Source organism: Microtus ochrogaster, chromosome 10, assembly GCF_000317375.1.
Source record: "Microtus ochrogaster isolate Prairie Vole_2 chromosome 10, MicOch1.0, whole genome shotgun sequence".
Lineage (NCBI taxonomy): Eukaryota > Metazoa > Chordata > Mammalia > Rodentia > Cricetidae > Microtus > Microtus ochrogaster.
In genome coordinates, this window is record NC_022016.1 from 22867242 (window position 1) to 22891464 (window position 24223).

Genomic DNA, 24223 nt, shown 5'->3' on the forward strand with positions numbered 1-24223 from the left:
GCTTCTGTATATTGTTCTTATTATGTTTAGGTATGTTCCTTGTATCCCTATCTCTCTAAGAATTTTGTCAAAAAGGATATTGGACTTTATCAAAGACTTTTCAACATACAATGAGATAATCACATGTATTTTTTTTTTTTTTGCTTCAGTATGTTTACATTGTGGATTTCGTGACAGATTTTCATATTTTGACCCATTCCTGCCTTTCTGGTATGAAGTCCACTTGATCACGGTGGATGGTCTTTTTGATGTGTTCTTTGATTTGGTTTGCCAGTATGTTATTGAATGCTTTTGAATCTATGTTCATGAGGGTCTGTACTCTCTTTCTTTGTTGTGTCTTTGTATGGTTTGGGTATCAGGATAACTATAGCCTTATATAAATAACTTGGCAGTGTTCATTCTGTTTCTATTTTTTTTGGGATAATTTGAAGAGTATTGGTTTTAGCTCTTCTCTGAAGATCTTGTAAAATTCTGTGCTAAAACCATCTGGCCCTGGGCTTTTTTTATTTCCTTAGGGGTTATAGGTATATTTGAATTGTTTATCTGATCTTGATTAATTTTGATAATTGGTATTTAACAAGAAATTTGTCTATTTCCTTTAGATTTTTCAATTTTGTATAGTATTGGTTTTTGAAGTATAACCTCAGGATTCTTTGGTTTTCCTCAATGTCTGTTGTTCTGTCTCCTTTTATTTCTGATTTTGTTAACTTGGATATGCTATCTCTGTCTTGGTTAATTTGGATGAAGGTTTGTCTATATTGTTGATTTTCTCAAAGAACTGACTTTTTGTTTCATTGGTTCTTTGTATTATTCTCTTTGTTTTTATTTTACTGATTTCAGCCCTCAGTTTGATCATCTTCTTCTGTCTACTCCTCTTGGGTGTGTTTACTTTTTTGTTCTAGAGCTTTCAGGTGTACTGTTAAGTCTATAGTATGAGATCTCTCCAATTCCTTATGCAGGTACTTAGTGCTGTGAATGCTGTGAATGTTCCTCTTAGCACCACTTTCATTATGTCCCATAAAGTTGGGTATGTTGTGCATTTGCTTTCATTGAATCTAGGGAGTCTTTAACTTTTTTCTTTACTTCTTCCTTGACTCAGTGGTATTCAGTAGAGAATTATTTAGTTTCCATGCATTTCTAGACTTTCTGTTGTTTCTCTTTTTATTGAAATCCAGCTTTAATCTGTGGTGATCTATAAGATACAGTGGTGTCTTAGTTAGGGTTTTTATTTCTGTGAAGAGCTACCATGACCATGGCAACTCTTATAACAGAAAACATTTAATTGTGGCAGCAACTTCCAATTTCAGAGGTTCAGTCCATTGTCATCGTGGTGAGAAACATGACACCATGCAGGCAGATACAGTACTGAAGGAGTAATTGAGAGTCCTAAACCTTTCAGGCAACAGGAAGTAAACTAACAGACTGGGCAGTATCCTGAGCACAGCAAACTTCAAAGCCTACCCCCACAGTTACACACTTCCTCTAACAAGGCCATACCTACTCCAACAAAGTCATACTTCCTAATAGTGCCACTCCCTATGAGGGTCAATTACATTCAAACTACCACAAGGGGAGGTATTTCAATTTTCTTCTATCTCTTTAGACTTGCTTTCTGACCAAGTATGTGGTCAATTTTGGAGAATAATTCCATGAGGTACTGAGAAGAAAATGTGTTCATTTGTGTTGGAGTGAAATGTTCTATAGATATCTGTTAGGACCATCTGAGTCATAACTTCTGTTAGCTCCACTATTTCTGTTTAGTTTTTGTCTAGATGATCAGTCTTTTGATAGAGTGGGATAGTGAAGTCTCCATTATCAGTGTATGAACATCAATGTGTGATTTAAAGTTTAGTAGTGTTTCTTTTACGAACATAGTGCCCTTGTGTTTGGATCATATATATTGATAATTGAGATATAATGCTGGTAGGTTTTCCTTTTATTAGTATGAAGTATCCTTCCCTGTCTCTTGATTAATTTTGGTTAGAAGTCTATTTTGTTAGATATTAGAATAGCTAGTCCATCTTACTTCTTATTTCTAATTCTTTACTCTGTCTGGTAATGTCTGTCTTTGATGTTGAAGTATGTTTCTTGTATTCAGCAGATGGATTGATCTTGTTTTTGGATCCATTCTGTTAGTCTGTGTCTTTTTATTGGGGAATTGAGTCCTTTGATACTGAGAGATATCAATTACCAAAGATTGTTAACTCTTGTTATTTTGTTGTAGTTGTTAATTGTGGTAGTGTGTGCATGTCAGGGTGTTTTCCTTCTTTTGGTTATGCTGGTATAAGATTATTTATTGCCTGTGTTTTGTGGATGTAATTAACTTCCTTGGATTGGAGGGTTTTTTGTTATATTCTGTAGGAGTGGATTTTGATAGATATTTTTTAATTTTGACTTTATCTTGAATATCGTGTTTTCTACATCTATGGTGAATGAAAATATTGCTGGGTTCAGTAGTCTGGGCTGGAATCTGTGGTCTCCTACAGTCTGTAGCACATCTGTGCAGGCCCCTCTGGCTTTTAGAGTCTCCACTGAGAAATTGGCTGTAATTCTAATATGTCTGCCTTCACATGTTATTTGGCCATTTTCTCTTACAGATTTTAATAATCTTTTTTGTTTTTTGTATGTTTAGTATTTTGACTATTATGTAGTGAAGGCTCTTTCCTTTCTGGTCTAATCTATTTGGTGTTTTGTAAGTTTCTTGTACCTTCTTTAGGTTAGGAAATTTTTCTTCTATAATTTAAAAAAAAAAATTTGTGCCTTTGAGTTGGGAATCTTTTCTTTCTTTTATTCCTAATATTTTTTGGTTTGGTCTTTTCATAGTGTCCCAAATTTCCTGGATGTTTTGTGTCAGGAATTTTTTAGGTTTAACACTTTTCTTCACTGATATATCTATCAGTGATATATCCTCTCCCATGTCTCCAGTGCCTGAGATTCTGTCTTCTGTATATTGTAGTCTGATGGCAGTGCTTGCATCTGCAGCTCCTGATTGCTTACCTTGATTTTCCATCTCCAGAATTCCCTTAGTTTCTGTTTTTTTATTGTTTTTATTTCCATTTTCAGGACTTGAACAGCTTTATTCATTTTCATCAAATGTTTGTTTGCTTTTCTTGTTTTCTTTCCATTGTTTGAGAGAATTATTGATTTTTTATTTTTATTGTCTTTTCTTTAGTTTCTTCAAGTGATTTATTCATTTCCTCTTTAAGGACCTCTATCATCTTCATGAAGTTGGTTTTAAGGTCATTTTCTTGTGCTTCAGCTGTGTTGGATTATCTAGAGCTTGATGTAATAGGATGACTGTGTTTTGGTCGTGATATATTGCTTTCATTATTGTTGATTGTGTTCTTACACTGATGTTTAGACATCTGGGTTTGGAGTGATTATAGATCTAGGTGCTAATTTCTGGATTTGCCTTTGTTGGATGGGTGTTTTCTTCTTTGGTTTCTGTTTTCTCTCTGGTCTTCTGACTGCCATGACCTCAGATTGAGTAGATGGTCTCTACCTGCTTTAGAGGCTAGACTTCTAGTGATCTAGATGACCTCTGGTCAGGCAGGATGTTTCTGCCTAAGTTGGGTGCTGAAGTTCTGGCAATATGCATTGCCTCTGATCTGGATAGCAAGCGGTCCTCTGGGTTCAGAGTGCTGGCCTGACTTCTGGTGGGGTAGGAGGCTTTTGCCTGGTTACCAAGGAGTTGGCCTGGTCTTTGAGGCCCAGAATGCTGGTCTTATCTCTGGTTTTCAGGAGTTTGGCCTGTCTTCTGATGGGGCACATCTGCAGAGATGTAGACCAGAACATGGTGATGAAGAGAAGAGGGAGAACTAGAGTTATGCTAGGCAAGCACTGGTGGCTGGGCAGGAACTTAATTACGTTTCAGGATGCTGTCCTGGCCTCTGATGGAAGAGGATACTTCAGCCATAACAGTAGGCTGGGATAAGGTGACAAGGAGAGGAGGGGTCATTTGGGTGCTTGGGGTTATGCTGGGTGGGCTCCGGCATGGAAAGGTTATTCATGCTCTTAATGGTGGTATTTATAGAATTTTTTCTCATCTGGGTATACGATTCCTTGGAGCATCTTTTATAATTCTGATCTAGTGGTCATCAGTTCCCTTGGTTTTTCCTTTTTCTGGAAGGTCCTTATTTCTCCTTTCACTGTGAAGCAAAACCTTGTTGGGTACAACAATTTTTGTTGCAATTATTTTCTTTTGGAACCCGAAATACATGACTCCATGTCCTCCTGGTGTTTGGAATTTTTTCTGAGGAATCTACCATTAATCTAATGTATTTGCCTTTATTTGTTACCCTCTTGCAGATTGTCATGTGCCCTTCTTTGTCCTGTACTTTAACAACTTAACTATAATATGCCATGGTATCTATGGTCATGTGTATTTGAAGTTGTTGTTATACTAGGGTGTCCATTGTCTTCCACAAAATTTGGAAAGTTTTATGCTATTATCCTTTTCATAGTGGCCCCAACCTGTAATTCTCCCTCTGGGATGCCAATGATCTGAATATTTACATTTTAAGGGTGTCTCAAGTTTTTGTATTTTCTCTTCAAGAATTTTTTATTTCTCTTTTGTTCTTTCTGACAGTAACAACTCAAAAGATCTGTCTTCAATCTCTCTTTTTTTCTCTTCTGTTTGACCTGATCTGTTGCTGGCACTGCAAAGTTTTCGTCTGACCCTGAGAGCTTTTCATCCCCTCCCTGACTTCTTTCCTGCCTCTTTCAGATCCTGTGCAGCCATTCTTATTTCAGTTAACTGTTGGTGTTTTCTTCCTTTTATCCCTCATACTTCTGTGTTGAGAATTATGTTTTGTTGGGATTATTATCTTTTTTTGATACTATGTGATGGTATTCTTATGTGACTTTCTCTTAATAATGCCTTTGGAGGCATCAGTTCTGAGTTTGACTTATAGCAGATTCTCTCATAATCTCCAGGGCAAATCTTGCACCATGTTTTTTTTTCCTTGCATCGCCCTGACTTACTATAGAGACAGGACTTTCTGGGACTAGGCTGATGGGCCAGTGAGCCCCAGGGATCTTCATGTTGCCGCCTCCCCAGCACAAGGGTTACAAGCACACATAACAGTTCACAGCTTTTTACACTCCTTACATGGGTATGAGTAATAGAACTCAGATCCTCTTGATTGTACAGCAAACACTGTACAGACTAAGATATCTCCCTTGCCCCTGATACATGATATTTAAAAATGTAACTAGCATGCAAAGTATTAGCTTTCATTATGATATTTTCAAACATAAATTGTCTTTATTGATCCTGGTTCCTTTCTCCTCATTCTACTCTTATCACCTGTTGGACCCTTCCACCTCTCCTTTGCCCTAACTTCCTTTGCAAGTTCAAGTCACATAAGTCCTTGTTTTAGTTTGGGTTGTTATTGCTATGAAGAGATACCATGACCACAACAACTCTTAAAAAGAAAACGTTTAATTGAGGTGATGGCTTACAGTTTAAAATGTTCATGACAGGGAGCATGGCAACATGCAGGCAGACATGGAATGGTACCATGGCTTTATCTTGCCCAGAAGGCAACAGGAAGTTGACTGAGACACTGATGTATCCTCAGTTTATGAAACTTCAAAACTCACCCCCACAGTGACACACTTCCTCCAACAAAGTCATGCCTCCTAATAGAGCCATTCCCTATGAGATTATGGGGGCCAAAAATCCACATTCCACTTTCTGTCCCCCATAAGCTTGCAACAATATCAGAATGCATAATGCATTTAGTCCACTTTCAAAAATCCCCATAATTTATCACAGTCTCAACAATGTTTAAAAGTTCAAAGTTACTTCTGAGACACATGGCAATCATTTAACTAAAATCACCTGTTTAAAAAAAAATTAAAATCAAAAAGCAGATCGTATACTTTTAACATAGAATGGCACAGGATATACGTTACCATTCCAAAATTCAGGGAAGGAGCACAATGAGGAAATGCTGAACGAAAGCAAGGTCGAAAACCAATTGAGCAAACTCTAAGCTCTGCATTTCTGTGTCTGATGTCAAAACATTCCCCACATCTCTAGTTAGCTTTGTTGACTGCAACACACTTCTTTCTCTTGGGCTTGTTCCACTACCTGTTAGCAGCTCTTCTTGGCAGGTATCACGCAACTCTGGCATCTCTAACTTCTTGGTTAATTACAGAATTTCAACCATCCAATATCGGGGATCTATTTACAATCTTTTCGACTCCTCCAAAGAGCTTGGGTTCCTTCTCTGGCTCTGGCCACTTCAGTATACACAACTCACTTTTTAGGCTCTGGCAGGCTCCACTCCACTTCTACTGGTGTTCTTGGTCATTCCATGGTACTGCCGTTTCCAAAACACTGGGGTCTTCTGCTGCAATTAGACTGCTCTTTCACCAATAGCCTATCATAGGCTCTCCTCAAGGTGCCAAGCCTCAAATTCTTTTCATAAGCCCTTCAGTCCTGGGCCTTCAGCTGCCACTGAGGCTGCACCTTCACCAATGGCCTTTCCTAGCCTCTCACAATGTCAAACCTCAGCTATTCTCTGTGACCTCTTCATGCCTTCGAAACCGGTACCACCTGGGTGGCACATTACAAAGTCCTCTCTCCAGCTTGAGGTGCAGCCTTGGCCACCTCTGGAATGTAACTTCTCTGTGCTCTCAGGAAACACCTTCCAGAAGATTTCACCTCAGTGATACTAGTCTCTTCTTAGTCACTGCTAATTTCTTAGCTTCAGCCAATCAACATCAGTTATCGTATCAAAGCAAAATTTTGCTTTAGTTGTTCCAGTATTCTGTTAATCCCAGTTGATTCTACAGCTACAGCAAACAAGAATCACAGGATCTTAATTCTTTTCTTCTGTCCTTAACTGTGAAACCAAAGCCCACCAGCTTTCTGTCTTTCACTGCTTAAACTTGGCTGATATGAAACTAGCTTGCAGACCAGGCTGGACTTGAACTCACAGAGATCTGTCTGCCTCTACCTGCCTCTGGAGTGTTAAGATTAAAGGTGTGTGCCACCATTGCCTGAGGTCACGATTCTTTTTATTCCATTATTTAATCCTTTTATCTCCTTGAACAGAGCATTTATCTCAGTTCCACTGTATGGTGTCCTTTTTGTCTTCAAATATTTTTCCTTGCTCAGCTTGCTCCTTTTATTATAAATCTTCATTAGAGTTACCACGAATATTTACAAGACAGAGTCTAAACTTGGCTGCTTTGAGAATTCTTCTGCCAACAGAATTAATCTGAAACTCTTCACTTTAGCCTCGGGCAGACTCTTCAGACAGAGGCAAAAGGCAGAGCCACTTCTTTCACTAAAATATCACAAAAATGATTTCTAGGCAACATAGTGAAACTCATCTCTGAAAACTCTTGGGCCAGCTCCTGACATTTCAAATAATTATCAGCACCATTATCTTCCATGCTCCTACTAGTATGTTTCATTAAGCAGTGCTTAAAGCATTCTACTGCTTTTTTTAAAATATTTATTTATTATTTATTATTTATACAATATTCTGTCTGTGTGTATGCCTTCAGACCAGAAGAGGGCACCAGACCCCATTACAGATGGTTGTGAGCCACCATGTGGCTGCTGGGAATTGAACTCAGGACCTTTGTAAGAGCAGGCAATGCTCTTAACTGTTGAGCCATCTCTCCAGCCCCTCTACTGCTTTCTTAACTCAAACTCCCAAAGTCCATCTCACTCCAAACAAAAACATGATCAGGCCTATCACAGTAATACTCCACTCCTGGTACCAACTTCTGCCTTAGTTTGGGTGTTTATTGCTATGATGATACACCATGACTACGGAAACTCTTCCAAAACAATATATATTTAATTGAGGCACTTTTAGCGGTTCATGGAGAGAAATGTAACAGCATACAGGCATATACGGTTGCTGGCTACATCTTGCCAGGAAGGCAGCAGGAAATCTACAGAGACACTGAGTAGTATCCTGAGCATAAGAAACCTCAAAGCCCATCCCTACAGTGACACACTTCCTCCAACAATTCCATATTCGCTACAACAAAGTCACACCTCCTAATAGTGCCACTGTCTATGGGATTATGGGAGCCAATTACATTCAAACTACTGCAGTCCAATTACCCTCTCTCCTTTCCTCGGCACTTTTCTCCCTCTTGTCTCTGTTCTTCATTTTTTGCCCTATACATACTTAGACCCCCCTACACACACCCTACATACACATAGGAGTTCTTTAGCTGATTATGATGACATATGCCTATAATCCCAGAACACAAGAGGCCAAGGCAAAATTTTGACTTTAAGGCCATCTTAGGCTACACACAGGGTCAGTCTTCCAACACACATGCACACATGTATACACACACACACATGTGTGCACACACACACATAGGTATGTTTATTGTAATGAAGTTCATTGAAGTTCATAGTACATAATAAAAGATACCCTCATAAAAATCTATTTGTATGCTGAAAAATGTAATTGAATACATGTAATTACTATATTTTTGATTTTATCTTAATGTTTTCTACTCTTCCATTGTCTTTGCTGATTATTTTACTATAAGCTTCCTTAACTTACACATTTTATGTAATTATTAATTATTTGAATTTTTCATAGGATGAATCTTCAAGATGAATTGGATGAGCTTAAAGTACATATGTCTATTGATAAAACAACAATACAAGAATTAAGTAGGTGCATGGCAGAGAAAAGAGAAGGTAAGTTTTTAATTAAAATAAATCTTTAGCATTATTAAATTCTCTAGTTTTTGTTTCAATTTAAGGATATTACTTAGTTTCTCCATTTTTGCACCATGTTATTTATTTATAACACACTGAATTTTTATGTTTCATGAGAAAATCAAATACAGTGAACTCCTAAATATCTCACTTCGAACAGGCTCACAATTTCTTACAACTTTTCCGTGGGATTTGGGAGATGGCTGAGCTGGTAAAGCTGTTGCTGCACAGGCTGTGAGCTGAGTGCAACCCCGGAACCCTTGTCTAGGAGGGAGAACACTGCCTCTAGGACCATGACCCTTCTGGCCTCTCTCTCTTTCTCTTAAGATAAAATTGTGAAGTCATGTTTGATAATTATAGAAATAACAAAAATTGACTATTTTTATTGTTCATTCATTAAAATTTCCTTGTTAGACTTGCTCACAATTTTATCATTGATTTAACAGTGATTCATTCATGTTTTCTTTTGCTATTACAAGATTTTGAAGGTACTTAGTTCTTTCTAGCGTTTTGGGACCACAGTCCTAAACCTAGAGGGAAGCTTTGTTCATTCATTAAGTGTGTGACCACTGTGACCACTTGTCTCATGATAGGGGATGTGCCATGTTACCAATGTAAGTTGTTCCTATGGTAAAAGTGAAGACAATTATATTTACTGTGCAACTTCAGTATCTTAGTAGAAGAAGCAAATCAGGCTAATATAAGATTCCTTCAGCTTCTGCCACTCAGCTGCTGTCAGGACACCTAGTGATTGTTTTCAATGAATTCTTTGTTTAGCTTTTTCCCAGTTGTTATTACTGACTCAGTCTTAAGTATGGTGTTAGTGATTTACCAAAGCCAGATTTAACATTTCTACTTTATACGTTTAGTTTTCACCAAAATATGAGTTTACCCCTTCATTGGCTTCTGAGACATGGTTTTTTGTTTTCAGTTTTCTTCTCTTGCCAGGAACTTTTCTCTCTCTTCGATTGAAACATATTCCCACTTCTTTCTTAACAATTGGGACCCTGAATAGTCTTCTTGTTTTATTGTTAAAAGTAACTATATTGTTTTGAAAACAAAAACATACATAGATAAACATTCAAGCAATCAGAAAGAACCAAATTAAGAAGAAAAGGAAAAACTTGTGAGTTAACAATTCCAAATCAATATCTTACATTGCACATTGGTTTCTTGCATATTGGTGCTTATTGTAGCATTGTGTACAGTAGCTGAGTTATGGAACCAATCTAAGTATCCAACATCAGAGGATTGGTGGACAAATGTGGTATATGTGCACAATGGATTTTTCCAGCCTTAAGAATAAAGCTATGCTCTTTTCAGGAACATAGGAAAAATGAGATAACATTAAGTAAATTAGGCCTGCCTTAGGCAATATCATGTTCTTATTAATTTGTGGCTCTGTATTTTATATATGTGTGTTTGTGACGTGTAGATAGAAATAAAACCATCTGGGGGCTAAAGGGATTGACAGAAGCAGAAAGCAGCAACAACAGGGAGGATTTATGAAGGGACTATGCTGAGTATATATACCTAAAGGAGAACTTTTTAAAAATCAGAAAAACTGCTTGGCTACTCCCACAAGTTCTTATTTTGTCCTGTCTTGCTGTATCTATTTTTGTGCTGATTGACTGCTGTCTCTTGAAGGCCTACTCTTTTCTGAAGAGGAAATAGAGGCTGGTGGATGGGGGAAGGGAGGTGGAGGGGAACTAAGAAAAGTGGAGGAGGGAAAGCTATGGTTGATGCATTGTATAAGAGAAGGATCTTCTCAACTAGAAAAAGAAAAGGAGAAAAAATAAAGTAATGTGGTATAATTAAGAAATATATTCAAAGGAGCAATCAAAAATAGTGGAAGAGCCATTTAATGAATAATTTGATTTGAAAGAAGTATCTGCGACATTGAGAATAAGTATACAGGCAAGATAAAACTATCATGTTCAATCTGATTGAGCTGAATTATTTATCCTATACACAAACTAAAATGAAGAAATGTTATGTGCACTAAAATGTATCATACAGAATTAGTACGTAATGAATTGAAATCACAGAAAAATATGTCTTCAGTTACTAAAATGAATGCAATTAGTTATTTTCTACTAAATTATATTTTTGTAGTATTTTTGTTTGTTTTAAATTGAAACACAGATCAAGAAATATAATCAGTAAAACATAGTTATCATTTATCAATAAAAATCCAAAGAATAGAAGAAGTAAGTAAGTTTTAATATTAGCCATTGATATCCTTAGGATAGTGCAAAAATTGGCATGTCAATTCAAGAGTAAGGTTGTTTCATTTGGCTCAATGTAGTTTGCACTAACACTTTTCCATATTCTCTTTTGCATTTGGGAGAAATAAAATGTATTATGTCATTAAATAATGTAAAATACAACCTATTGAATGCTAAATGACTATATTTATATTTAAAAGCAAATTAATTTTGTAAAATGATAGCCCTAATTTAGGATGATTGGAGTTGTGTTTTGCTATTAAGTATTTCAAATAAAACTAGTGGAAATCAAATTATAATGGTAAATTATGTTCACAATTTATAAAAAATAATTTAATTGTTAAAACAAACATGAAACTATTTTTTATGTTTGTTTTGTTAAATGTTAAAATGGAAAAAAATCACAAAAATATGATAGGTTTTAAAAATAATGTTACTATAATTAAATTGAAAATATAAAAGAATAATAAGATAACAGTAAAAAGTTGCAGAATCATTTAGATTAATTATCCAATGGAATGTTGGGGCTTGGAAACTAATAACCCAAACTAATGACACTTTGACATGGGACAGAATCTTTCTGTGCAGTCCAGGATGACCTGGAATTCAGAATCTTTCTTCCCCAACCCCTGAGTCCCAAACACCCTGTACCCCAGCTATGCTGAGTAATTTGAAATAGGGGAAACTGGGGAGTCTTTCAGCCTCCTTAGAACCTGGTCATTTCTGACCTTCCTTTGTATGTTGCTATCAGGCTCAGGAAGCTGTGCAGATTACCTTATGTGACTTTGATCCCTCTCTAAAATCCCAGTAACCCAGGATTAACTCATAGAAAAGCAGGCTTAAAGGTATTTGACAATTCTCTTTAAAGATACCTGTTCTGATGAGTCTTGGACATGGAAAGATAACCTTCAATGCTACTGCAGTTTCTGTGTTCGCCTCTGTTCCTGGCATGGTCTGTCCATCAGACTCACTCAGTTTCCCTAACGGTCATTTTCTACCCCTAAAAAAAGGTCTTCAATTCCTTGCTCCATCTCACTTTTCCTATTGCTGAGGATACTGCAGCCTGGACCATCTGGCACTTCTGCAATTTTCATAGTCTGTGTGGTATGCATTTTCCCCTACAAATTCCTATTTATTTCAGTGCACTTAGACTCCAAGAAAGTGGGAGAAAATCCCTTTACCACCATGGTAAACCAAGAAGATTAAAAGGAAATGAAACAAAAATAAAATCAAACTAATTTTAACAAATTATTTAAAAAGTTAATGTTTAAAAACAGAAAAAGAAAAATTTCTAAGAAAGAAGGAACAAAACCCAGAAGAATTTTAATGCTAGTAAAAGTTAAAGCATTTAAACCATATAAGTCTTGTAGAATAAAGCACACTTGTCAAGAGAGAGAAAGAGAAAGAGAGAGAAAAAAATGTCATTTTCTTAGCGAGGCCCTCTTGCCTACGTCTGCACATCCTGAGATGTTTGAACTGAGGTGGCAAAGAGTATATTCCTTGTTTCACTCCATAGTCTGAGCCTAGCTGTTTCAGTATACTTATAGAAGCTATATAGGCCAGAAAAATCTTTCGGGGTGACAGCCACAGGTGCACATGCTCACCTAGTGACAGCCACAGGTGCACATGCTCAGCTAGTGATACCCAGAGGTGCACATACTCAGCTAGCGACACCCACAGGTGCACATACTCACCTTGCAACACCTACAGGTGCACATGCTCACCTAGCGACACCCACAGGTGCACATGTTCAGCTTGTGACACCCACAGGTGCACATGCTCAACTAGCAACACCCACAGGTGCACATGTTCAGCTTGTGACACCTACAGGTGCATATGCTCAGCTAGCGACACCCACAGGTGCACATGCTCAGCTAGCGACACCCAGAGGTGCACATGTTCAGCTTGTGACACCCACAGGTGCACATGCTCAGCTAGCGACACCCACAGGTGCACATGCTCAGCTAGCGACACCCACAGGTGCACATGTTCAGCTTGTGACACCCACAGGTGCACATGCTCAGCTAGCGACACCCACAGGTGCACATGCTAACCTAGCGACACCTACAGGTGCACATGCTCAACTAGCGACACACACAGGTGCACATGCTAACCTAGCGACACTCACAAGTGCACATGTTCAGCTAGTCTGTCCAGCATTTCTTGCAGATACCTAGGACAAAATATACAGCAAGGAAATTTTTTAAAAAATCATTCTTCAGTGTTAATTTTATTAGCAATATATAGATGTCATTAGTACTCTATGTATGTGAATATTTTACTATTATCTTAGTTTTAAGGACAAACATTTCACTCAGAGCTATAGGAGATATTTAAATGACTAGAGCAGATGAATTATATTTGCATATTATTTCTATATTGCTGAAGAGTGCTGTAAATGAATTCAGCACCATGGTGTTAGGGGACTAGAAAAAGAAGCTTGGGAGCTGATAGAGTATTATCAAGGTAAAGGTACATGTTCCCCAAGAGGCAAATTCTACCTATTCTAGCTTTTATTATTCTTAGGACAGTGTTCTATTTATTTCATGAGCACAGAAGTTTTAATTGAGTATGTCATGTTTCAAAGACAAAAGAAATGCCTAATTCACTCTAACAAACTTGTTAGTCGCTGTTTTTATCAGGAGGATTTCTACTCTACAGAGAATAATATTGTTTTCTCTTCCTTTGTTGATAAATCAAAGTTTACACTGACCTACAGCAGTCAAGCTGACTTTAAAGCAAAAGCAAGCTGGCACAGATGCATACTCTCTTAGCGTCATACACTTTTCTGATCCCTGCTTTGTTCTTTAGCAACATTATACTTAAGAGACAGTTAAGGAATTCACTAAAAGATGGTAACTTCATCCCTTTAACTTATCTGTAAATAAAATAGTTAGTTATAGGTTTCAATGAATTTTAATATTAATGAAAAATGTGACAATGTTTCCCTGAATTTGGTAACTTGCTTACAGTTTTGGTTGCACCGAGAAGCTGTGGTGGTTAGTTGTCAGCCTGTGCAGGAGTGATTTGTCAAACAACTTCACCCACTTCTTAGGAAGTGAAGCTGCAGCTCCTCTAGCTTTGAGGCTTTTATGGCTAACCTGCCCGTGCACAGTCTTTTCGTGGAAGGAAAGGTTCATGCACTGTTATGGTTTCAGTCTCTAATTCCATTACCGTTTGCTTTGTTCAGTGATCACTCTGATCCTCATGGCAGGGAACAGGATCAGCAGAACAAAACTGGTAGTCGCTGTAGATAAAACGTCAATGAATTCTGCTTTTAAGGTAAAGGCAGAATAGTCTACAAAAGCATGAACATGGGAATGAAAGTATCGCATTGTTAGCCTGCAGATCTATTGTACCTTTGAAAATCTTAACACTGCAGGAAAAAACTGTGACACTATAAAGATATGTAATTATGTGACCAAAAAAAAAGCCCTTAAGAGAGGTCACCATTTTGTTCTGGTCAAATACTTGGCAGGAGAGTAGACTAGATTATTCATAATTGAAAAACCACAAAACCTTTCCTCTTAAAATGATAGTACAGTGTCTCAGCAATATATGATATACCCTAATATATTATTCGTTTGCTTCCAGAACAACTCTTTAGACACCATGAAGATGCTGGGGTCAGGAAGAGTGCTCCAGAGAAGAATGAGAAAGCAATACCGGAGCAGACATTACAGAAGGTAGTCCAATCTTTAAGATATTGAGCTGAGCAAGTTAAATCTGAATTTTACCATAAAGGATTATATTTTAAAACGAGGGCTCATGAACTTAAACCTTGTGTGAATCCTTGATTTAAATTCATAATTCAAAATCATTGGCTTGCCAAAATGGGTTAACAAAATCAATGTTAGAAAAATAAATGGGTAAACATTTGTGCTTCCTTGGACATAGATTAAAAATATTTTTATAGATGGAGAGGAGAAATGAAAAGAAGAAAAGTTAACAAAATTTAGAGTATATGTGCCTCTTAGTTATAAGTGAGCAGTTCAAGTTACAAGTGGGTCAGAAGCCCCTGATCTGCAACAGGCACAGATTGCTGTTCCTATTCATAGCTCTGCCAGAGTAAAATGGCAATGTCTTCATAATTTAAATATGTGTGACTTATTGTCAAAAATTACGCTATGATTTAGTGTAGTTTTCTGTATTATGTAGGACAGTCCAGGTCAGCCTATTGACACAATATAGCAGTAGTCTCATTGATAGTAAAATACTGCTTTCAAATTTTAGTATTCATATTAACTTATTTCTTTTTACGAAATGTATTGTCAGGTTCAAAAACATTTACTAGCCATATTATTTAAGATTTATCTTTTAGTAATGGGCTCTCTGACTGTTTCCTAGCTCCTCAGTAATGGGCTCTCTAACTGTTACCTAGCTACTCTGGATTAGTCTTTGGTATCACTAAAGCATCATTTCATAAGCAAAACTGAAAATGCAAACATATATAAGCAATTTCACTTTACTGCCTTTATTTCCTATACCTGTGGATAGACTTATAGCGACTTTTCCTAGCCTTGCCACTGTCTTGTAACAAAGGATGTCACCTCACTGCTACAGAATGACACGTACCAGGTGAACATAATAGGGAAGAGACTGAGACAGGCTAACATTCATTCATCCTGAAGGAAGGTGAATGCCCTCAATGTACCATCATCTGGGATACTTTACACTTTGTATTAATGCATCAGCTTTGTTTCAAGATAGTATTTTCCTCACTGTTCCGTATAATTTTGTTTGTATAGATTCATGGTATATAACTAGTCCTCTAGAAGGGAAAGCCTACGGAAACTCTGACTTCTTTCTACCCTCTACAACTGACAACTAACATTATGGGTCCAGAAATACATTTAGGCCCAGAAAAAAAAAAACAGTAATGATTTTCATTGAATTTGAATCCAATTAGCAAATTAATTTCTTACTTTTTCATATTAGCTTTATAATTAGATTTATGTAGGGGTTTTATGCATCCTAGGCAAGTAACTTACCAACAATCTATTTGTCCAGCCATATATGCATATCTTTATTTTTAAAAAGTATATATAGAGTTTATGTATATTTAGTATGGTTTTCTGTGTTTTAATAGGACAGTCTATGTCAACATGTAGTCACAATACAGCACTACTATCACTGATAGTAAATGCTGCTTTCAAATTGTAGCATTTGTCTTAATATATTTCTTCTTACAAAATACATTATCAGGTTCAATGTAATGGTTTCAAGGTTGAACTGCACAGGCTGGGTTTGAACTCATTCTGTAGCCCAGGCTGGCCTTGGCCTTGCAGCATTCTGTCCTTTATGTCCTGAGTAGCTAGGTTCAGGAGCTTCCAACATCAAACACATCTGAATTTACTTCTTGCGTGTGTATATTCCTATGTGTATGGTGTGGTGTGTGCATATGCATACTTGTGGAGATCTGAGACCACCTCAGGCACAAACCACCGTTTCTTTTCTTTTCTTTTCTTTTCTTTTTTTTTTTTCTGGTCTGGAATAATTCACTCACCTGTCAAGTAGCCTTGGCTAGCTGGTCTGTGAGATGCAGGAGTCTACCTGTCCTGGCCTCCCCAGCTCTAGAACACACTGGCTTTTGTATGTAAGTTCTGGGGATCAAGCTCAGAACTTTGTACTGGAGTTGGGTACTTTACTGACTGAGCTCTCTGACCAGCCCCAAAGACACATCACTGAAAGGAACAATAAAGGGCTTCAGGGCCAGCTTTCCACTGGGGTTCATAATACATGGACTGACAGGAGCTCTAGGTTTAGTTTAAAACAGAGGTGTGAATTGAGCAGTCTTGGGCAAGGTGTGATCTGCCCATTTTTATGTCAGCTCAGAGCCATCATCAGGGTGGTCCAATAAAGTGTTATAGTGTTAATCTGTTGCTCCCTGAGAATGCAGCTTTTTGGCCTCATGGATAGCTATTCTCATTTGGAGGTGCAGAGGTATCTGACCTTATGGCTCTTTGTGGAATTCTAGATGATTCGATAGGTAAGATTAGAGACAATAACCATGTGTTTCTTGAGCCAGCACACAAATTTAAAACAAATACATAGATGTCCGGCTCTTCTGCTTTTAGTTGTCTTGTGGGCTCAAATGAAGAATCAGTGATTCTTTGCAAAAGCCGTTTTGGAGTTTCTGTTTCAATTACACTTAAAAAATTATTTTGAAAAATAGTTAAATATTATGTTTCAAATAACAACTCTTGTCATTTTACAAGTTCTAAATTCCTTTTTTACAAACTTCCTTTTGTAACAGTAATAATAATTTTGTCCTTGGTCTTTAGACCTACAGTGTTTATATCCTATCATGCATTACTTTAAGAAGTGCAAGTGTATGTCTTTCCAGTGACTGCCGAAACATAGGGCCATCGTTGTATTTGATCATCACTGTATCCTACAACAGGAGCAATATTCATTGAAATAAATGGAAATGTTTTACTTATAAACAACCTTCAAATTCTTATCATTTTAGATTGTTGAACATTATTTTTTGGAAAAAGATTTTATTTTGTGAAATAAGCATGCCATGAGAGTTAAAAAGATACTTCTAATTTAGAAATTAAACTGTTTCAGGTTATTTATTTTGTCATCACTTTTTAATGTGTTTCTCAAGTATTTACCAATAGTTTCTCCATGAACCTGTTTTAGGCTATTTCTATAAACAGTTGATTTTCTGAAAATATTTCTTCTCACAGTGAGACCATATAACGAAAGCACCTACACTCTTAGAGAACTCTGCAGCTCATTGACATCCTTAGTTCTGTATCACTTTGCATAGGATTTTAAATTCTTTTGCCATCTGTCCTTTGTTCAACAGATGCATTATTGCATTTCTGAATGTATTCATCTACATCACCTTAGAATTATTTAGGAATTAAGTGCTTTAAACTCATTTTGTCCTTGTACTAAATGTAACTTTCTTTCTCAGTTAGAGATGATAATTAGAAATAAAGTAGATTACGCTCTTAAATTTTAAAGGAATAAATTAATCCTTCTTGCTTAGGTCATTGAGTTGGAAAATCGGCTAAAATCTTTTGAGCAAAAGTCAAGAAAATTAAAAGAGGTGAATAAAAAATTAAAGAAAGAAAATGATTTCCTGAAATCCCATTTAAAACACTATCAAGAAGATTCTGAAGTGAGAGAAAAGGAGCTGGAGCACCTACTGAAGGTGAGTAAAGATGTAGAAAATGACAAAGGTGAACTTCAAGTCAAAATCACTGAGCTGGAGAGAGAAGTCGCTACCCTGAGGAGACAAGTGGCAGAGGCCAAGGCTTTGAGAAACGACAGTGAAGAGGCAGTGAGTCCAGGCGAGAAGTGCCACCATCCCACTGACAAAGCTAAATCTGAGATGGCCGCCAGAGAGGTGAGAGCCGGGCCGTGTGCCTGCAAGACAACCACTACCAAGGTGAAATTTAAAGCTGCCAAGAAAAAGATCTCTGTGGGTCGCCACCACACGCTTCTCAATCACTCCATCAAGGTTATGAGCCACGTTGAGAACCTCAGCAAGGATGGCTGGGAGGATGTGAGTGAAGGCAGGTAAGGCTCTCATTAACTTAGCTCTGTGGTGGGGACAGTGTGCATATGTAAAGCACTGACAAATTGAGATTGAATTTCAACTACTGTCGATTTGGTATTCAGAAAAAATACTGTCAGAGCCTTTGAAATATCTTGGGAGGTCTTGTTCTGAGCTTATTGACTGAAATTTGCATGCAAAATTAGCCACAACTGCATGAGTATTTGAATAGGTGCCAGGAAACCCAAAAGAAGGCAATGCTTGATTTCTTCCAGTGATGCTATTTTCCTGCAGTCATGAGGCTTGAAATTGACAGTTTGGCAGGTTGATTTAATTTGCTGGCCCTTTGCATATTCACCACTGACAGCTAAGGATTCCCAAGCAAGCCTACTAAGTCGGTTTAGTTATCTTGTGACATGCCAACCTGGGAGGAGAAACATTTTTCCCCCTTAATTTAGTTAAATAAATTTTGAATGACCCATTTCAGCTTGTTACCAGATGTCTACAAGCTGTTTAACAGCCTTTAAATTAAGAACCATCTTCACTAATTATTTCATGTGTGTATTATGGAAAGTCATTGTACAAACTTTAACTGGATGGAAGTTCAAATTTACTTAAGAGTTGCACAGATTTGTATTCTTGAGTCGTTTAGCCCCATTGAATATCAAGAAGCGAGTACTAGAAGTCTGTACATTTCATGGTCTTACACCAGGCTGTACACTCATGTATTCATTTGAAGCACAGAGGCAAAGGAATGACAGCACATCTTACTTAGACCTGTGCAAAAGTTCCCTGTTAGAGTTACTAACAATTTGTCCACTTCACCATGGCTTTAAAATTTTTGCCTTGTTTCATAATAGTATATACCTTCTCTATTTATTTTCTCTAGTTTTGTTTTGTTTTCTCTAATCTCTTCTGCAGTATTCTATTTTAGATATGGGATGACTAGGGATATATATTTTTTGCTATAAACATAGAAATGAAAATGACCTTAAAACATAGTGGGAACTTCTGTGGGGGTCAGGTAGGGGAGGCGATACCTTCCTCACCCCCTTAAGTATCATGGCTTACTTTCCTGTAACAGGAGACATATTAGAGAAAAATAGGTCATTTATTTTTCAAAGTTTTACATGACAGTGGGACATGAATGAAAGCCTAAAGAATTGGAGAAAAGTGTCCATTTTTATGCTTAGCTTCCACGAGAAATGGACAGTTATATAGACGTGTAGATAAAAAGAAGTATAACTATATAATGTCCAAAATAAGAGCAAAGGGCCAAGAGGGAGAGATCCAATGATGTCATTCTCTTCAGGGTGTTCTAAGCCTTTTTCCTGGTCAGAGTGGGTCCTTTATGGACTGGGGGGTCTTCTCTTTCTGACCATGGTAGATGAGCCGATGTCATGACAGGGTATATATATATTTTGTGCTTTGCTTTGGAGGAAAGGGTCTGTATTAACTACTTTTCTATCACTTGATAAAATACCATAATCAAAGCAACTTGTAGAAGAAATAGTTTAATTTTGTTTATGCTTCCAGAGCATTGGAATCCATAATGGTGGGTACAGCGTGCCAGCTGACAGCAGGCATGCATGACAGCAGGAACAGGAAACAGATTTCATCTTGAACTTCAAGTACATATCAGAGAGTGAGTGAGGTTCCAACTCTCAAAGTCCACCCATAGTGACATAACTTACTCCAGAAAGGAGAAAGCCACTGACACCTCACCAAACAGTGACACCAATCCAATAGTATGAGGGACATTTCTCACTGAAACCACCACATGTGAACTAATGTTTGTCATTACTTGGGAAAAGATAAAGAGCAATAGACAGAAAAGAAAGGTGAAGGAAGCCTTGTCTCTGAGCCTGTTTCTTGGGTGTTCTAATGTTTTTTATATCAAAGTTCTTTGAATTGCAAAATGGTATAGTTTGCAGAATTGTTTTCTGAGCCTGAGCAACTATTTACATATTAACAAAGAGGTCCTATAAAAATTCCAAGTTCAAGTATTCCAAACCAATGTTACTATAATTTTTGAGGTGAAGTAGAAGCATCAGTTTTATTTGAAGATTGTTAACTGGTTCCAATGTGCTGGTAAGTTTGGGAAACATTTTAAATGATTACAAAATGAAGTTCCTAGTCTTTAGACAGATAAAGAAACTAAAGAGGCATGTTTGTAGGGCAAGTGAGATAGCACCCTGGGTAATGTCCATAACAAGCCTGATGAGATGATTTTGATTCTTAGGACTATTGTGATAGAAGGAGAGACCCAACTCCTAAGACCTGGACTCTGATTATTACACATGTACTATGGCATTCGTGCACACATGTGTACATACACATAGAGAGAGATGGAGGGAGGGAAGAAGGGAGGGAGGGAGGGGGGAAGGAAGGAAGGGAAGGGAGTGAGAGAGGGAAGGAGAAAGAGAGGAGAGATTTTAAAAAATAAAAAATATTTATGAGGGCAAAGCCAGAGGATCAAATCTGTATTTTCTCTTTCTTTTAACTTTTCCCAACTTCTTTTTCCCTACTCTCAGAAGCAGTTGTAAACAAAATAGTACCCAACTGAAAAATCCACTAAATATTTATCCATATCTTTGAGGAATACTCATGTCAACTGAAATCTGTACCTCAACAATATAATACCCCTGTACTTTTCATAATATATTACTATAGCTTATTTATATCTGAGTCTACATATATTGATAAAAACATAAAAGTTAGGTAATATATTCAATTTCAATTTCATCATATCAATGCATGTTCATAAAGTCATATATTTTGAAGAAATATCACTAAATTTTTAAATATAAGAATATCATCTAGTGTCCTCATTATTGTCTAAGTTCTCTGGGATTGTGGTTTGTAGACTGGTTTTCTTTGCTAAGAGAGACTTACATAGATCTAATCTACATGGGAAGTAGAAAAAAGACAAGATCTCCTAAGTAAATTAGGAGCATGGGGACCTTGGGAGAAGGTTGAAGAGGGCAGGGGAGAAGCAGGGAGGGGAACAGAGAAAAATGTAGAGGTCAATAAAAATCAATAAAACAAAAAGAAAAAGAAAAAAAGAATATCATCTAAGTTGTTCAGCAATGTAACTCATTTTGGCCCAGTGATGTTGTTACACTTCCTGCTTGGCAGAACAGTCTCAGAAATCAGTTAGCTTCAAAGACTTCTCAGACGTTAGAAATCATGCACTGGAACGTCACAGATGTTCAAAAGAGTCTATTTCTTCTTGTTTTCTGTAGTGTGGTACTTAGATTTTTTCACCTTGACACAGGGTAGAGTTACCAGGAAGAACCTTGGTTGAAGAAATGCTTCTGTCAGATTGCTGGTAGGCATGTCCGTTTTGTAGGGTATTATGTTGATTAATAGGGCATTGTGTTGATTAAAGATTGATGTAGCCAACTTACTGAGGGCAGTGCCACACTTGGGCACATGGTTCCAGGATATATAAAAAAGCAGGTTGAGCAAACCGTGGGGAGTATTCCTCCATAGCCTCTGCTTCAGTTCCTGTCAGGTTCCTGTGCTAATTTCTCTCAACAAAGAAATGTGACTTGAGAGCAGTAAGATGACAGAAATCCCTTTTTCCAAAGTTGCTTTTGATCACAGTATTTTATCTCACAGTAGAAACCCTGAGACATATAATGTAAGAAAATTATTTGGATACTAAGAAAAATAGAACTTAGTCACATGTATGTAGTATACAATAACATTATATAATCATCACCTGTTATTTATTTCTCACAGTTTATAAGATTATGTTTATTCTTGTTGATTTTGCATGATAAAACACTCTGACCAAAAGCAGCTTCAGGAAAAAAAGGGGTTATATTATTGATCCTCTGGTCACAGCCCAGTGTTGAAGGATATCACAGCAAGAACTTCCAAGAACTGAAGCAGAGACCAAAGAGCACTGTGGCCTCAGCTTTCTCACTGACTCATGTTTAGCCAGCTGTCTTATAGCTGTCTAGGGTCCACCTGCCTACAGGTGTGAATGTCCTTAATGACTTGGGCCCTTCCCCCTCCATAATCAAGAAAATATCTCACAGACAAAACAGCGGGCCAGTCTGATGGAGGCAGTTTTTCAGTTGAGGTTCCCTCTTCCCAAGTGACTCCAGGTTGTATAAAGTTGACAGCATGAACTAATCACCACTGGTTCATTCAGTAATCATGAGAGAAGAAAAGGAGATGGTCATCACCAGACTCAGAAAGGCAAGGACTCTTTCCTAACATGTGGAATAAGGATTGAAATGTAAAAGTCCCTCTGACATGAAAGTATAATAGGGAATATGAGGGGCAATGAAGAGGTTTATAGACAGGGAGAAGGGTAAAGGAGAGGGTAATGGGGGAAAGGCAAAATGTTTTATTTCATGTGTCATGTATATTTATATATAAATTATTGTTTATATATTCACATACATGTTGTGTGTGCCAGATGAAACTAAAAGCAAGACTATATGGAATAAAGAAGGCAGAAAGGAGACTATTTGGGGAGTATAAAAAGATCAATGAGGAGACAGCAGGAGGGATAAGGTGACAGTGTGGCCTTGTTGAAGGCAGTGTGTCAGTGAGAGTGGACATTTGAGGTTTCAAAAGCCCGTTAGATTCTCAGTTAGCCTTCTCATACCCCCCACCTTGTGGTTGTAGACTCTACATGTAATCTTGCAGCTACTGCTCCAGCACCATGTTGCCTGCTGCCTGCCTGCTACCATGGTCCCTGCCTCAGTTTCTGAACTGTAAGCAAGTCCTGAATCTATGGGTCCTGTGTGTTCAGTTCATACAGCATACCATCAAGCAGTTCAGGCAAGAGCAGTTTCCTGTCCAAATGACTTGCCTTGTCACATTGAAAGCAAATTCTGTAACAAGTTTCTTCAATACCCATCAACCTCTCTGAAGTAAATGGTTCTGCAAGAAGCAGGCATACCTCATTGTCGAGAAAAGTCTGTTACTGGAATATTTTAAATGCCAGATTCTGTAGGTCTTTGAAATGTTTGAAGAATACCTATCCATCTGAAATATATCTCTGTACATCTAGAAAACCTAACATGACTACAAGTTTGACTATTATAAATGACTATTTATTAATATATATTTCTTAATTATACATTACATTTTTAAATGAACTGCATAAACATAATACCGTAAATGAGCAGAAATACATATACACAGACTAACCAATTGACCAAATTCGTATCAATAGACCAAAGTTCATACCACTGTAAATTATTCATTTCTAAATCATATCCCTTTTAAATGAAAACAAGCATTTATAAACAATCATTTTGGGAATTTGGGTGTTGTTTTCTCCAAACTGCTTCCTGCTGATAGGTGAAGTATTTTTAGGGTTCACAGAGACCTTTCAGGTTTTGTTCCATAAAACCTCATTAACCATGAAGGAATTCACAGGTTCTTGTCTTCTATGGAAACAAAAGCAGAACCTCTTTTCAAAGCAATATATCCTTAGACCCAAATTTTGAAGTCAAGATACCTTTATGTTGGTTTAACTTAGCCGCCCCCAGAATCAATCAAATGTCTCTATGAAGTGAGCTCATTAACAGTCAAAAATTTGAAAACAATGCAATAATATACATAATCCAGACTCTATGTGTATTTTCCAACTTTGCATGGATTTTTATTTACTTTATTACTTTTTAATATTTTATTCTCTTTATTTTCTTAATCTATGACTATCTGTACTCTTGTCTATATTCTTTTTCTTCTCTACATATTTTCTTAAAACACACTGTGATTCACTCAAAGATTTTTTTT

At 37.2% G+C, this 24223-nt stretch overlaps 1 protein-coding gene across 1 annotated transcript in view; it reads left to right on the forward strand.

The window, feature by feature from the left end:
- Cntln (centlein) overlaps window positions 1–24223 on the forward strand; it is a 259628-nt gene that overhangs the window by 163856 nt on the left and 71549 nt on the right. Inside the window, exons 14-16 of the mRNA XM_026782102.1 lie at window positions 8592–8692; window positions 14536–14627; window positions 17945–18477. Coding sequence (XP_026637903.1) covers window positions 8592–8692; window positions 14536–14627; window positions 17945–18477 — 726 coding nt within the window. The remainder of the gene's footprint in view (window positions 1–8591; window positions 8693–14535; window positions 14628–17944; window positions 18478–24223) is intronic.